The sequence below is a fragment of the Clinocottus analis genome, unplaced genomic scaffold (assembly GCF_023055335.1).
Source record: "Clinocottus analis isolate CAN_PGR_092001 unplaced genomic scaffold, fCliAna1.0.p SCAF_14, whole genome shotgun sequence".
Lineage (NCBI taxonomy): Eukaryota > Metazoa > Chordata > Actinopteri > Perciformes > Cottidae > Clinocottus > Clinocottus analis.
The window spans coordinates 9,961,099-9,975,784 of NW_027175865.1; the positions used below are offsets into that span (position 1 = coordinate 9,961,099).

At 41.0% G+C, this 14,686-nt stretch overlaps 1 protein-coding gene across 3 annotated transcripts in view; it reads left to right on the forward strand.

The window, feature by feature from the left end:
* gabbr2 (gamma-aminobutyric acid (GABA) B receptor, 2) overlaps positions 1 to 14,345 on the forward strand; it is a 150,770-nt gene extending 136,425 nt beyond the window's left edge. For 2 of the 3 annotated variants that reach the window (XM_068575079.1, XM_068575081.1), the window contains exons 14-19: positions 3,516 to 3,626; positions 5,041 to 5,265; positions 5,564 to 5,746; positions 6,362 to 6,491; positions 11,344 to 11,461; positions 13,618 to 14,345. In XM_068575079.1, the coding sequence (XP_068431180.1) occupies positions 3,516 to 3,626; positions 5,041 to 5,265; positions 5,564 to 5,746; positions 6,362 to 6,491; positions 11,344 to 11,461; positions 13,618 to 13,783 (933 nt within the window). In that variant the 3' untranslated portion in view covers positions 13,784 to 14,345. The remainder of the gene's footprint in view (positions 1 to 3,515; positions 3,627 to 5,040; positions 5,266 to 5,563; positions 5,747 to 6,361; positions 6,492 to 11,343; positions 11,462 to 13,617) is intronic. The other variant, XM_068575080.1, reaches the window with a different exon arrangement.
* The last annotated feature ends 341 nt before the right edge of the window (positions 14,346 to 14,686 follow it).

The following is a 14,686-nucleotide window of genomic DNA, read 5'->3' on the forward strand; positions in this document are numbered from 1 at the left end:
GTGAAGTAGCTGCAGGTGACAATGAGGGAGCTCTCCATTTCCTCCCTCACTTGTTGGTCTATCTCTCTGCTCTCCAGCAGGCCAGAGGCCACCATAAAGTAGGAGTGAGATACATATCCAGAAACAACCCCGGTAGCTGTGAGGATGGAGTCGGAACAAAAATGAGAATGCGTGATGCTCTTTATGGTTGTCTTTGTTTTTTTAACTTTTTATTTATGCTTTCTCGGATGGTTTCTTTGTGGCTTTGTATTCATGTAACACGCTGGAAGATTTTCTACATGAATTAAGTGAAGTAAATGAGCTCAAAGTTAGCTCCAATAATAATAGTAATTTTCTGCACAAATATTGGGAAGCTATGGAGTGTGTTTCTCAGAACACCCATTTTAATAGAAAAACACAGACACAATCAGACAGTTGCAATTTATAGTCTGTTTGTCCCTAATCTTTACCTCCATGTCTCCATTTACCTCCATGTCTTGGGTCTTCCTGATTTATTCACTTTCCTCTGCTTTTCTATTTTAGATTTCCTTCTCTCCTTCTCTTATCTCTTTGAGGAAACATGATTGACAGCATCTATTTATCTCAACTCTCCATGCCGTCATCTGTACCTTTCTCCCATCTATCCTAATATCCCTTTATTATTCCTTTTTTTTTTTCAATTTCCAGCTTTCCATGCATACTTCTTGCTCCTGTCTTCTCTCCATCCCACCCTCCACTCCTTTCTCCCTCTTTCCTTTATCACTCCTGTCTTCGCCTTATCGAGCTCCATCTCTCCATAGACTGTGCCCTCCCAGAGTGATCCCGTTAGACAGCTAATGCTGTGAAAAATGACAGTGAACCGCCGCTTTTAACGCCATCCCCACCGCTTTGGGACTACTTGCTGCCTACAGCCCTGTTGCCTGGCAACTCCCTAGACAGCTTCCCTCCGACCGGCGCTGTCTGCTCCGCTGCGATAGAGTCCCGAGCCTAATAAGCATTATATCTCATTTTGTCTTATCATTTTGTTGTTAGTGACACAAGTCTGCTCGGAGCTGCGACTTTGCAAAGAGCACTGATGCAGAATGTGCCTCTCATATTGAACGAACAAAATGATTTACAACGAGTGTGACTTCTCAAAGCATTGTTGTTTGAATAACAGATTGCTCAGCCTAAAAAACATAAATATACATAAATTACGAAGGTGCAGATGATGCGGTAAAGCCGTTCAGCGGAAAAGAGCTGAGGTATTCTTGGGATGCAAATGTAGACAAACAAATAACATGAGGTCTGACCGAGTATGAAAGAAGTTATCACCTGAACCGACAGATGAACTCAGCACTGTTATAGTCCACGTTTGAAAAGGGCTTAAGGCTTTTCTTTCATAAATGTATGGAAGGTAAAGAGAGTGAGGCCTGCTTTTGTAGAGGATCATCTTCCACACTGCTACAGTCAGAAGTGAGCAGCAGTTTTCAGAATGATTGTATTGTGAACATAATATAAAACTGTATCTCTTCCTGTGAGAAGAGATGAGTCATGCCACTGGCTCCGGCCCAGACACTTTGCCAAACCAGGGCATCTTGTGCATAACTCATGATTTTCTCTTGCTCAGTCCAAGCACATTTCAAAGCTTGAAAACATTCATTTACCTGTAGCTGTATGATGAGAATACCAGCCACAAGTCTCAGGATCCTTTTTCTGTACTGTGTCAACTAATTGTGGTTGCTTGTAAAATATTTTTAAAAAGCCTCTGCGTCATCTCCTGCTTTACTTTGCTGTGCTTCCACCTCTTCTGAGGCTTTTAAAGCTCTAGCAGTCCTTCACCTTCAAGTAAACAATATTCTAATGATCGAGTCCCAAAATGTTCACAGATATGACTGACATGGTGCCTAATGCAAAGCGTGTCTAGGGCTCACACGGGAACTCTCAGAAAGGGGTTACACGAGTGCTTTGACAAAGTGTGTGAACTCGCTGGCACCGAAGCGATCCTGACTTTTTAATGTGTTTCTGTTTCGAGACATCAGAGGTTATGAGGATCTTAGGCAGATGCTGGAAAAGTTGAATCTATATCTGAGTTGTTGGTGGTTCCGCCTGCTGCGATGTCGTTGCGGTGTCTTTGACAAACAGCGTGAGATGTGTAACTGCGTACGTAATCCTTTGAGGGTTTGAATGTTGAATGCAAAAGACGGCAAGTGCAAGCAGGATGAGGAACACTGTTTGAAAGTTATATTTCCAAGGCAGAGACATGGGAATTAAAGCCGGAGAACTGTACTATAACATAACACTTCAAAGATATCCAGAAATGATACGGTATGGGCACTTTTCTGTTCATCCCTGTTGGGTGAATCACTGCACTTTTTAAGCACCAATTTACCATTTTAAGTGATCATTCTATAGAAAACCACTAATTTAAATCCATCAAGGTCATAGAGGAAAGCATGAATAGCTGCAATTTTCATTAATGGGAGCTGAATGGAGAATATGAGGTCAAAGTGACGAGTGGAAGTGGATTTTACAGCCAAAGAGGAATGTGTATAGGTAGGTGTGTATTTATTATGTGTTATGTGTTGAGCGCATTCATATGAGACGCATTTAACAAAATGCCCTCGCATTGAAGTATGTGTGAGGAGTGACGACCAAAACAATGCTCATATTTCAGTATAATTCCTGTCTGCCTTGAGAGACTTTTCTTCTTTCTTAACTGAATTACTGCTAATCAAAGACTATGATGTAGATGCATGTACACAAATACACACAAGCGCCATCTGCTGAGCTGTTAGACATGTCTTACTGTAAATAAGCCTGAAGACACACACACACACACACACCTCGTGAGCAGCATGGCATTATGCCCAGCCTTGCCCCAGGTGTTTCAGTGTTGATATATTGGTGTGGCCTCAGATGAATCCATGCAGGGCAAACTAATGCTCTTATTAAAAGCTTTTTAAAGTTCTGCCTAACAGAGAGCGTGAGAAAGAGAGAGAGGAGAGGGGATGTGTTTTAGTGTATTAATATCTACCTCAGGTGCTAATTTCCCCCATAAGTCACATGTGTTACCACCTGCTCTGAAAGACAGTGGAAATGACAAAAGTGGGAATGAACAGAAAGCTAAAGAAAGAGAGAAACTGGGGCAGGATGGAGAGATAGCGTGAAAGAGACTCAGTGAGAAACAAGAAGGATAAGAGGAGGTGTAAATCACATTCATGAATAAGCTTCATTAGTCGTGCCCATTAGTATCTTAAGCATGGAGTCATTTCATTTCAGCCAACTTTGGAGTTGCACAGTGGCCATGATGGGATGCAGTTTGATGACACACCTGGTTGTTTTATCTCTGACACTCGTCATTCTGACCAGCAGCAGGATCAGGATGGTTTTTTATTGTCAGCTGGTTTTCTGGTTTTCTCAGTCTGTTTCATTGCTTTTTGAGACAAAACTGCCTGTTTCACTGTTACTGTACATTTTGCACTTTTTTGTTCACCTGTCTTCTTGGAGGTTTGTACCAAATATTTTTCTTCTCTATGTGTTTGTGTTGTCAACAGGCGGACCCTCAAGGCCGAGACATAGCCATCCGTCCCTTCTTGGAGCACTGTGAGAACACCCACATGACCATTTGGCTGGGCATCGTTTACGCCTACAAGGGACTGCTAATGGTGAGAGGACAGGGTCAACATTTTATCATCTACTCGCAATCTGTACACACACATAAACACTCACTTGCACAATAAATGTGCTGTACAAATGTGTTTACTGAGTCTTAACAGCCTTATGCATATGCATCTCATACCAATCCTGTACTATCAAGTCAAATTTATATACAGTATATAGCCTAAATTCACAAATTTGCCTGAAAGGACTTTACATTTTATGCACCTTCTATATTTAGACCATCTGTTGGATACCTCTTCCAGGACAAACAGACATGCAATACATATTGTTACCATATAGAGACTAAGGATGTCAAAAATATGGAGTAGGAAAAAGCAATTTTCAGGTGCTGCCAACCAGCATCTGAACTCTCTTCCACAAAGACCTGGAAAGAGGACAGACTGCATACACGTTCGAAGAAGGAATCTTCTGTTAATCTTCTGCAAATGGAAAAAGCATCTGAAATTAGCAGTAGCTATAAAGGCGTTGCTACATTGCATTGGATAATTGTTGTGCAACTTTCTATGTATGCCATATAAGTCTCTATCAAGATAAACAGTAATTCATTCATTCAAAAAAATACTACCAAAAAAAGTTAAGAGATAGAAGGGGTGGGCAAATAGTGGGGTAACAAGTAGGAGGGGCTTTGATGTAACATAATAAGATGGTGACAAAGAAGTTGATCAGCAGGAAAAGTTTGTATCCAGTGATTGACAGGAGCCCACATCTGTATGAGGCACAGGGAGGGACAGCGCAGCAAAAAGAAACATTAAGGCTTGAGTCATCCCTGACTTTACAGACACACACACACAAAAACACGCACACAGTCTCACGTATGAATGCACACGCGCGCACATCACGTCACATCCGCGTACACATGCTCACACACCTGAGATCCACTAATCCTTAATGACTGCTCCTGTAAATCTGCTGCTAGTCCTTCCGCTAACTCTCATTTAGACTTTAGGATAAGCAGGCTCGCCAATTTACACAGCACACAGTGAATTATTCAGCAGGCTGCTGCTGCAACAAATCAAACACCCTCAATACACATTTCACAAGCATTAAACCAAAGGCTGCTTTAGAAAGTCGTCCCTAAGAATACTTTCCTCCTTTTTAAGAAATTTAAAATACGGACTTGATTTTTTTTTTGTGGCTTTTTCGGTGTTTCAGTCAAATAAAAAGATGACATTTTTTTCAATTAATTTGTGAAGAACAATAAAGAGCTGCGTACAACAAAAAACATAAGGATGATACCACATCATTTTCTGAAGGGGAAAACTGCACAGCTTCAAATCTGCTGACTAACTATGTACGCATTGTCCCAGTGATGCTGCCTGACGTTTTTACTTTCAGTTTGTTTCACCTTCTCTCAAACTAAAAACAACAAAACAACTTTCCCTCTCTTTTCCCCAACAGTTATTTGGCTGTTTCTTGGCATGGGAGACCAGGAACGTGAGCATCCCTGCTCTCAATGACAGCAAATACATTGGGATGAGTGTTTACAACGTGGGCATCATGTGCATCATCGGTGCTGCAGTGTCTTTTCTTACAAGGGACCAGCCCAACGTCCAGTTCTGCATTGTGGCGCTGGTGATCATCTTTTGCAGCACCATCACGCTCTGTTTGGTCTTCGTTCCCAAGGTCAGTGTGTGTGTGTGTGTGTGTGTGTGTGTGTGTGTGTGTGTGTGTGTGTGTGTGTGTGTGTGTGTGTGTGTGTGTGCGTGCGTGTGTGTGTGCATGTGTGTGTGTGCGTGTGTGTGTGAGTAGACACGGATAATTCAAAAACTGGAGTGCTTAAGAATCATCAGATTCACACACCACACTTTACTAAGTCCTGTGTCCTAAAAATGCAGCGTAAACAGTTATGTGTAGCTTTTTTTGCCCATGTGATTTTATTGCAGAGTGCAGCTCTGACTAATACCCAAAACCCCTCTTCCAGTTAATCACCATGAGGACCAACCCAGACGCAGCCACCCAGAACCGCAGATTAAAGTTCACCCAGAACCAGAAGAAGGAAGACTCCAAGACCTCCACCTCCGTCACCAGCGTCAACCAGGCTAACACCACCCGACTGGACGGGCTTCAAACTGATAACCATCGCCTCCGCATGAGGATAACAGAGGTCTGACCTGATCCTTGTTGTACTTTTTTTTTTTACAGTGATTTGCAATTGACCAAGACAAGATGATGGTGCACTGGGTGATAAGAAAGAAAAAGCAAATAATTGATCTATATTGAACTGGAAAAAAAAGCTTTCCTGAAGCCAGTCAATTTTCAAATATAATTGAATTAATTTGTAATAAAATGATTGTTTGTGATTAAAATCAACTCTGAGAGTGATGGTATTAGCCACACTAAACCTTCTCTCTTTTCTCTCGATTAATTTCCTCAAAATGTTCACTTACTGACGTTGAGTGACAAACAAACATTCAGAATTGTTTTTTTATCAGCTCTCTCAGAGGTGAATCACTGCTGTTATCAATGCTTTTGCTCATGATTGTGGCAAATGAGGAGTCACTCAGACACTAGCAAGGTCAAGCAACATTATTATCTTTGGCAGGCAGAATAAGTTATCCACAGATCCGCACTGGGTAATGTTTACTTGAGCTGGATTGTCTTTGAATGATTTATGCAAACTTGATGTTATTAAAGTCCGTTCAGTTTTTGATCACAATGTACTCGTCTACCTAATCTTGTTGAAAACTAATGTTTTCTTTTGTTTTCCCTATTTAAAAAGCTGGATAAAGAGCTGGAAGAAGTGACCATGCAGCTGCAGGACACCCCAGAGAAAACTCCCTACATCAAACAGAACCATTACCCGGATGCCAACAACATCCTCAGCATACGCAACTTCACAGACGGTAAAGGTGAGAAACGGTTTGTGTGTTTAGGTTTCAGTGTGATGACAACCGTTATTTAGGTATTCAGCACTTACAAAACACAGGGAAAACGTTTCACCTCATAGAAAAATGCACCGAATATTGATATCATGTATCAGTCCAATACTGAGGTATTGGATACTATGAATTAAAAAAAATAACAATACAGTACATTTAATGTATTTAGTTATATTTTGCTGTCCAAAGTTAGAAAAGTGATGTTTAAGTCCAGCTTGATGTTGCTTTACAGATAAAAGATTGATCTTAGTCCTAGCCACAGAGTGAGGCGTACAGCTAATGAATTAATCAAACACTGGTATCAGATCTTTCTCTGTATCGGCAGATCCCTAAATCCCATTAATCGTATCAGTACGGGGACTGAAGAAGTCGGATCTGTTCATCCTTAATAGTTAGTCCCCTTGTGGTTCTCATTGGATCGATTGCTTTAACAACCGAGAAACAGCTGTTGCATGTCTTAGTGCCAGACGAAACAGTCAACAAGGTGGAGAACAAGGTGGAGCTGGCAGAATCAAGGTCTGGGCCCAGGCCATGAAGAGAAAGATACAATCTCACAAAGACCTATCTGGAGAAACAGGGTTGATGTTTGGTGGGCGTGAAGTAACGAACACATGACTTACTCAGCTGATGTTGATGTGTTGATGCTCTCCATAAGAATCAATACAACCCATGTGAAACATTGCTTCCTCACGAATTGACTGTTGCTCAGCTGGGTTGTTTAATGTTGCTTCAGGTGACTGAAACTAGACTGCAGCACTATGTATAGATCAAGATACAACTAAAAATGAACAGCTCAGTATGATGCAAAGCAGTCCTGTCTCACCTCAATGCAGTGTGATTCTGTCTGATACAATTTAATATAAAATAATGTGTATAGCTGTAATGAGGTGGTAAGATTATTCTTCTCTTTCACTTTATTTCTGCAGTTACGTTTGCATATTCAGTGGCTTTCGTAAAAAGATTTGAATGCTGCTTTCAAAGCAGCAGCTTGAAGGAATATTGTGATTTTTTTTTCTCCTTTGCTGGAGCTCCTGTCAGGTGCAGGTGAAGAAGGGACACATGAGCGCTCTGTCTGACAGCAAGTCTGTGACGTTTCTGGGGATGAGTCATAAGATTAGTTAAGAGTACCTGGATACTCCACTGCTGCTTAGCAAGTTTCACACACACCGTAGTCGCACTACTCTCCCACATTCTATTATTAAACCCATTATGTGAGTTCACACTTGATTTTGCACCCATTTGATGTGTGGGATGTTGTTTTCTGTGTGGAACAATGTATCTGAGAAAACAATAAAGAGAAGATTAAAGACGGGAGGAGGGGTCAGTCAAGGTGAACCATCATTGGGTGAGACATAGTGAAACAAGGACTAACACATCAGGTGCTAAAATGTAAAGATACATGTCGTCTCCCTCTTTTCCAGAGCGTGTGTCATTTCCCCTCCCAATGTCTGCTCGATGCCGGCTGTTTGAACTGATGCAGCCGTTTCTCAGACATTATGAAGCCGGGATCCTCAAATTGAATCAGTGAATCTTTACACCCCGGCAACATTGCTTTGCATTAGGCACCATTTTACCAGTCGCAAGGTGATGGTGATGGTGATGTACTGCTGCCAGCTTCAGCACGTCTGATGCACACGGCGGCACAAAGCTGCTCACAAGTAATGGATCTGTCTGAGTTCGGAAAGGTAAAAGAGTAAAACAGCTGCGCTCATTCTGCAGATTGGGAGCAGACGGTGTTGAAATTGTTTGAGAAGATCCTCATCTGTGAAAGTTTATAGTTACGCAATAGCAGTTAGTATATTCACCAAACAATGTGTCAAATACCTCGTCTTTGTGTTTCGCTTGTTCTCTTTTTCCTTCTGTTTCTTCTTCTCTGCCTGACACACCCTCCTGTTTTAGCCGCGTTAGGTTCCCTTAAAGGATCTAAAATATGAATATGTCTCTGTTGTTGCACAATGTGTGGATGGGAGCGGCTTAGTGTTGTCTTTTTATAGAACGCAGAGAGCTCGAAGTCATCGCCAACACTATTTTTGATTAGTAGATAATTAGTAAAAGAGCTGCCATCTGTGAGATCTTTGGATTGTCTTTGATTTACTCCTTACCAGAACACTGCATCCAATGTTATGAGTTTGATGGTTTGTTTTTTTAGTCATATATCAAGGTTCAAATGTGGGAAAAGAAAGAAAAAAGAAGAAGATTGTGTCGTATTACCTGAAAAATAATTAGCTGGAATTATTTGAATAAAGACAATTTTAACATTTTCCATTTGATAAAAAATAATCTTTCTAAAGTACTGGCCAGGCATGTTTATTTGTATAGCACATTTCAACAACAAGGCAATTCAAAGTGCTTCACATAAAACCATTAAAGCATCAAAACATAATGCAAAATAAAAGAATATTTAAAAACAAAGAGAAGCAGCCAGCAGCTGGCGGCTGATATCAGGCTTAATTTTATTCACTAAAATGTAAATAGCTTGTGCTCGTAGTGATACATTTCTTTTAGACTCAATCTGTGTATGCACTGTCCTGGTTAGTTTGTCAAGAGAGAACAGAGACACTTTTTTTACTTTTTGTTTTTATAGAAAGAAACTAACCTGTATTCTCTAAATGTGTCCGATTACTAAATACAGTCATATTTTCAAACATGTGTTGGGTCTTGGGGACAAAGGATCAGACACAATGACATAAAGAAAGGGTTGTCTTATAAATTCATATAGGCTTAATCCTGCTCCTGTCATCAAGTATTTTTTTAAACTGACAGATGAATTCAAATGAACTGGAGCCATAACTCTCTCAAAGCAAGAATAACATATTTAGCGATCGACTGACCTTTCTATTGCAATTGAAAAATGCATTGTTAAAATGTTTACGATAATGATCTTGTGAGGAGAGGAGGAAAAAGAGAGATGCGACGAAGAGAGACAGCACATTAGATGCTGCTCATAAACATCAATCTGACATTATGGAAATTAAATCACAGGTTATTAAGCCTCCGTCAAAGATCACTAACATATAATCTTTGACCGGCCTCAATCTGCTTGTACTTGACAGTTGTCATCGTCATCATCTTCATGATCTTCATCATCATCATCATCATAATCACCTGCTTCAAACTGCAGTCATCAGTATTTATAAGAGAGCTAGTCTAAATGTATTGAGGTCCGTGAAGGAGTGGCTGTTATGAGTGTAGAACATCATGTCAACAGAGATTACCCTCGCTGTCGCTCCATGTGGCCAGGACATCAGAGAGAAGCTATTACTCTCTCTCTCTCTCTCTCTCTCTCTCTCTCTCTCTCTCTCTCTCTCTCTCTCTCTCTTCATGATGGTGGTTGACAGTTAAGTTGTTGTTTTCTGACAGATTAACTGCTGAGAATGACATTTTTGACTGAAAAGCTAGAGGTCATTGTTGTTGATAAAACGCCATCATGTTCATCATCTTCCTGCTGCTACACATCAGTAATTTATTTACATTTTGAACTTTTTATGCGGCTTTACAGTTGAAACCATTTACTGCAGAACAACAAGTCAAAGTCAACCCAAGACACTGGTAAACTAAGCAGCAGCATAGGGCTTTGGTGCATTGACATTTGAAAACACAAAATTAACGACAGAATACTTTCTTTTTGACATGAACACCTATTCTGAATCCATAACGAAGTGCATACATATTGGTGTCTGTGCTTTTAACGCAGCTCTGAGAGCTACACGGTTTTTCTTTCAACGTTAGAGGACTTGTCGGCTTCAAAATGGTTCAGTGAGCTCAAAGTGATCAGTGAATCAGGTCAGCAAGTGCTGGGACAGATCATCTCAGTACTCTCCAGGTACCGTTTTAAAGAAGTGTATAAGGCTGTTTACTACACTTTTTATTGTGTTTCAACCTCATCTGTCCCCACAACATCTGGAGCGGAAAATGCAGAAATCAATGTTGGGAAGCCTCTTCCATTGTCTTCTGCTCTGGATAGGAGTTCTTTCTTTTCTATCGTACTTTGATGCTTTCTTTCTCTTTGCACCTATTTCTATTTTTTTTAAAAACCGGAGTAAGTTTTAGTTTTTTCCTGGGCTTTAAAATCACCCTGCATATGTGATGTGATGGACAGCAGACTAGTCAGTGGACAGACATATTGGCAGGTCACTATTATGACCTGCCAATGGGTTTTCTCATTCTTGCTTATTAATAGTTTTCATTTTTTTGCAACCATTGTCTCTTGGCGATGTTGTGGTACTTTTATTTTTTCCCGGTCTTCACCCCGTCTCAAACAAAGAGGACTCTTTACTTTATTGCAAGACCAGTCGAGACCATAACTGCAGGAATGTCACTAAATTGGATTATCATATGTATTTATTTTTATGATTACTGTGACTCCTCATAGAAAACAAATGAAAATTCGACATACAAAAGTAATCTTTGGCATTGTGATTATTTTGTCAAGACATTTCCTATCCTAACCACACATTTGATAATTAAGAGGTGAATTAAGAAGAATATCCATTAGTTTTCTATGGGATAGTGGATGAAGGTGTCTATATGGTTTGCATGTTGAAGTGCGGGGGTCTGGTCTGGTGTTGACCTGGTCTCCACCGCTCAAAGGAATGGTCTTATCCACTCTGGTCCTGGTCAAGACTTAATCTTTGTTAAGGTGGTCTCGACTACAACATTGCTGCCAGATTGATTTGACCTGTGTGGTGTGAATAAACTACGTATTGATAACAACCCTGTCAACCCTAACATGCCATGTACCCAGGCCCACAGTTAGGTATGACAGCCCATTTGACTCGGCCCATCATATTTTTTACAATGCCTACATGTGTTTTTAATGCAGATGGAGAGAAGTCGATACTGAAGAATCACCTGGAGCAGAAGCCTCAGGCGCAGTGGGGCTCCATGGATCCTTCCAGAATAAACAGAGGTCCCCTCGAGGATATAAACTCGCCCGAACAGTGAGCGTTTCTATTTCTTCAGCACCTCTACCCCCATGTCCTACTCCCTTCCCCACTGTATTTTCGGCTTTTTCATCAGACTACACGTATCTCAACCACCGGTAGGTCTCAGGCGGTTGCTTTGGCAACAGAGCCCTGCGAAAGCCTGGACTGCCCTGTACCTTTCTCCTCCACACACATCCACATACATGTTGAAGTGTATACTCATAGCATGTGTGTGTATTGTTCCACCATGCTGGACTTACTGCAGCATATATATACTCACATTCAAACACATACAAAAACACACACGTGTGTGCTTGTACAGTATGTGTTGACATGCAGTTGATTGATTTGTTGGTCCAACTCGTGAGAGAAGATGGTCTTAGACCCCTGTGACAAATGCCGATCTCCATTTTAAATCTGCAAAGCTGTTGACTTTATCAACGTGTGTGTGTGGGGGTTCATCATGCTTCATTGAGAGTTTTCCCTCCTACACGTGTTTAACTCGACCCAGGAGACGGATGTGTACGATAGAGGGACTGATGGATGGAGATGGGAGAGACAGCAGACAAGGATGGGATAAAATACTGTAGAGAAGGCAGGTACAAAGAGAAGATGGATTAAGACAGAAAGATGTTTTGATGGGAAAGAAAGACTCAGATGAAGATGAGACTGAGGAGAGAGAACGAGAGAGAGAAAGAGAGGTAGAGACTCACAGAGGCTTATGTAACCAGTGATTTACAGTTCGCATTGGAAGCAGCTCTGAAAATAGACAGGGAGGAGAAGTAAAGGAACACTTGGAGCTATTCCCGTGCCGCATAAATGTTTGATCACATGGAGGGAAGAGAGACAAAGAGGTAGCGAGAGAGACAAATATAAAGAAGTTAGAAAAGAGGCATGGTAAGAGTAGAGATAGGGGAGGAAAAATGTTAAGGCTTTGTGAAATGGCTAATGCTACCAAAAGTGCTACCTGGGTGCATGTTGTCAAATGAACTCTCTGTGTCATATTAGACATCAAAAGATGTAAACATGTCCTTCATGGGAACGGTGTTTCCATCACAAATAGGAAAGGTCAACTGACTCGGTCCATTAATATTACAAAGTTTACCTTATTAAAACTTTTCTCTCGGTCCACACTGATAAAGCTTGGATTTCATTACCCCCTCTTCATTTTTTTTTTTACATAACTACCATTTGGTTACATAATTTTCTTGCAAGCGGCTGGCAGTGGCGCTAGGTGAGAACTGTCACAGCAGGCGGAAGCATGAAATGTTCTTTTTGTCGGATGATCCCAGAAGCCGAGAGGCACGGCGGATTCAGGGTTTAGTAAGGAGAAGTGGAGAAGGAACTGAGGTGCTAAGTAATACAGCAAGAACGATTGAAAAACGTGCTGTGGTCTCTATGAACTGTGCTCTGCTGTTGTGATCTATCTTTTATATGTTACTGTGAATGATGGTTCCTGAGCATTTTTACTGCCTTTTCCACATCGCCTCGTATTAACCTGAATAGGTGATCCAGCTATTTTGAAGAAATGTACGTTTGATAACTCACCACTTGATTTTACAAATGTGTTATTGAAAACATATCCCCAAAATACTTCATGAATAAGACAAACAATGTAAGCAAGCCTTTCATATAAGATTCAATGGTAAAACTTGGCTATAATTATCAAAACCATATTAAATGTGGCTCAAAGGTGTAGTGCGGATTCAAATGTTAGATAAAGCACTTTTACATTTATTTGACGACCCTATAAATAAAACCTCTTGAGACTCATTGTGGGTCCTGACCCAGTCTTTGGGAGAAACTGAGCTAGGATTATGTCATTTATAGTTAATAATAATATATGTAAATAACATACGTAAACGTAAAATCTAGTCCAGTTTCCCAATTAAATACATTCATATTAGAATAAATTGTACTTTTACATTTAAAAAAATTCTGTACTAATCCATCAGGTTTTGTGATTTTAGACTAACAACTTTTATTTTATTTTAAGTTTCCAGCAGTGTCGGACCGTGGATTTTATAATACATGTAGTATATTTGTGAAAAACAATTACGTTATTAAAGAGATATGACTTTTAATTGTAAAAAAAAATGTTATTTCAATTGAATAAATGTACTTAATTACTCTCTGTCTCTTCCATTTTAACTTTTCTTTTCTATCTGCAGCATACAGCGCCGACTGTCCTTGCAGCTTCCCATCCTGCACCATGCCTACCTACCTTCCATAGGAGGGGTTGATGCCAGCTGTACCAGCCCCAACGGCAGTCCTGGTTCCAGCCCACGGCACAGACACATGCCCCCCTCCTACCGGGTAATGGTCTCTGGCCTGTGATCTTCCTTCACTCCCCCACCTCGCTTTTTGCAGAGGAGACATGTATGGTTCTTTTTTTCTACAACAAATAGACTGATATCATCAGCGTATGTGCGTATTTTGTCTCGGAACAAGGAGGACAAGGGGAGAAGAGGAGGAGGGGAGCCGAGTATCACTCTTCGTACCTCTTCACCCCAGCCTCTCCAGAGAACTGAAACCGTCAGTCAGGAAGGGGTGGGAGAAGACAGAGTGGGCACTGAAGGACTCCGACAAACTCCCATGATTCACAGCAATGTCCCCTCGTTCATCCGCTCCCCCTGCCCAGGCAAATACACACATGCACAGTCAAACAAACAAAAACACAGTCAAATGCACACACAACCACAGACACACTGACACCCCAAAAGCCGAACAGCGGTGGACCAGCCCCTGGCTCGACGTGTAGCCTTATCTGCTTCAGAGGGGATTGTCTGTTTCTGTTCCCTATCTGTTGTATGAATGTGCTCGCGGCTACGTGTGAGCTTGTCAACTAACGTGAGTATTTCACTGCTTCAGTGACTGGATACCAGTGTGGATACATGGATTTTACCCCCTCCCCCCCGCCCGTCCTCTTCCCGTTCTTGTGGAGACATGTATATATCATCATTTCTGACTTTGATGTACTGTAAGCTTTGTATATGCTGTGAATGGACAATTAAAGGGGTTCTAAATGTAGAGCTTGTGACAGAAGCAGGTGATGATGACATGAAACCTTACAAAGAATTAGACCTGCGTATGAAAGAGTTCTGAATTGGTTTGTGTAATTGATGATAATTTAGCTTATGGGCAGCAAAGTAAGAAACATCAAAGCTTGTGAGTCACAGAACATAAAAAGGCACCAGGGGCCCATTCCTCTAACTTGGAGAAAGACACACATGGCTCTTT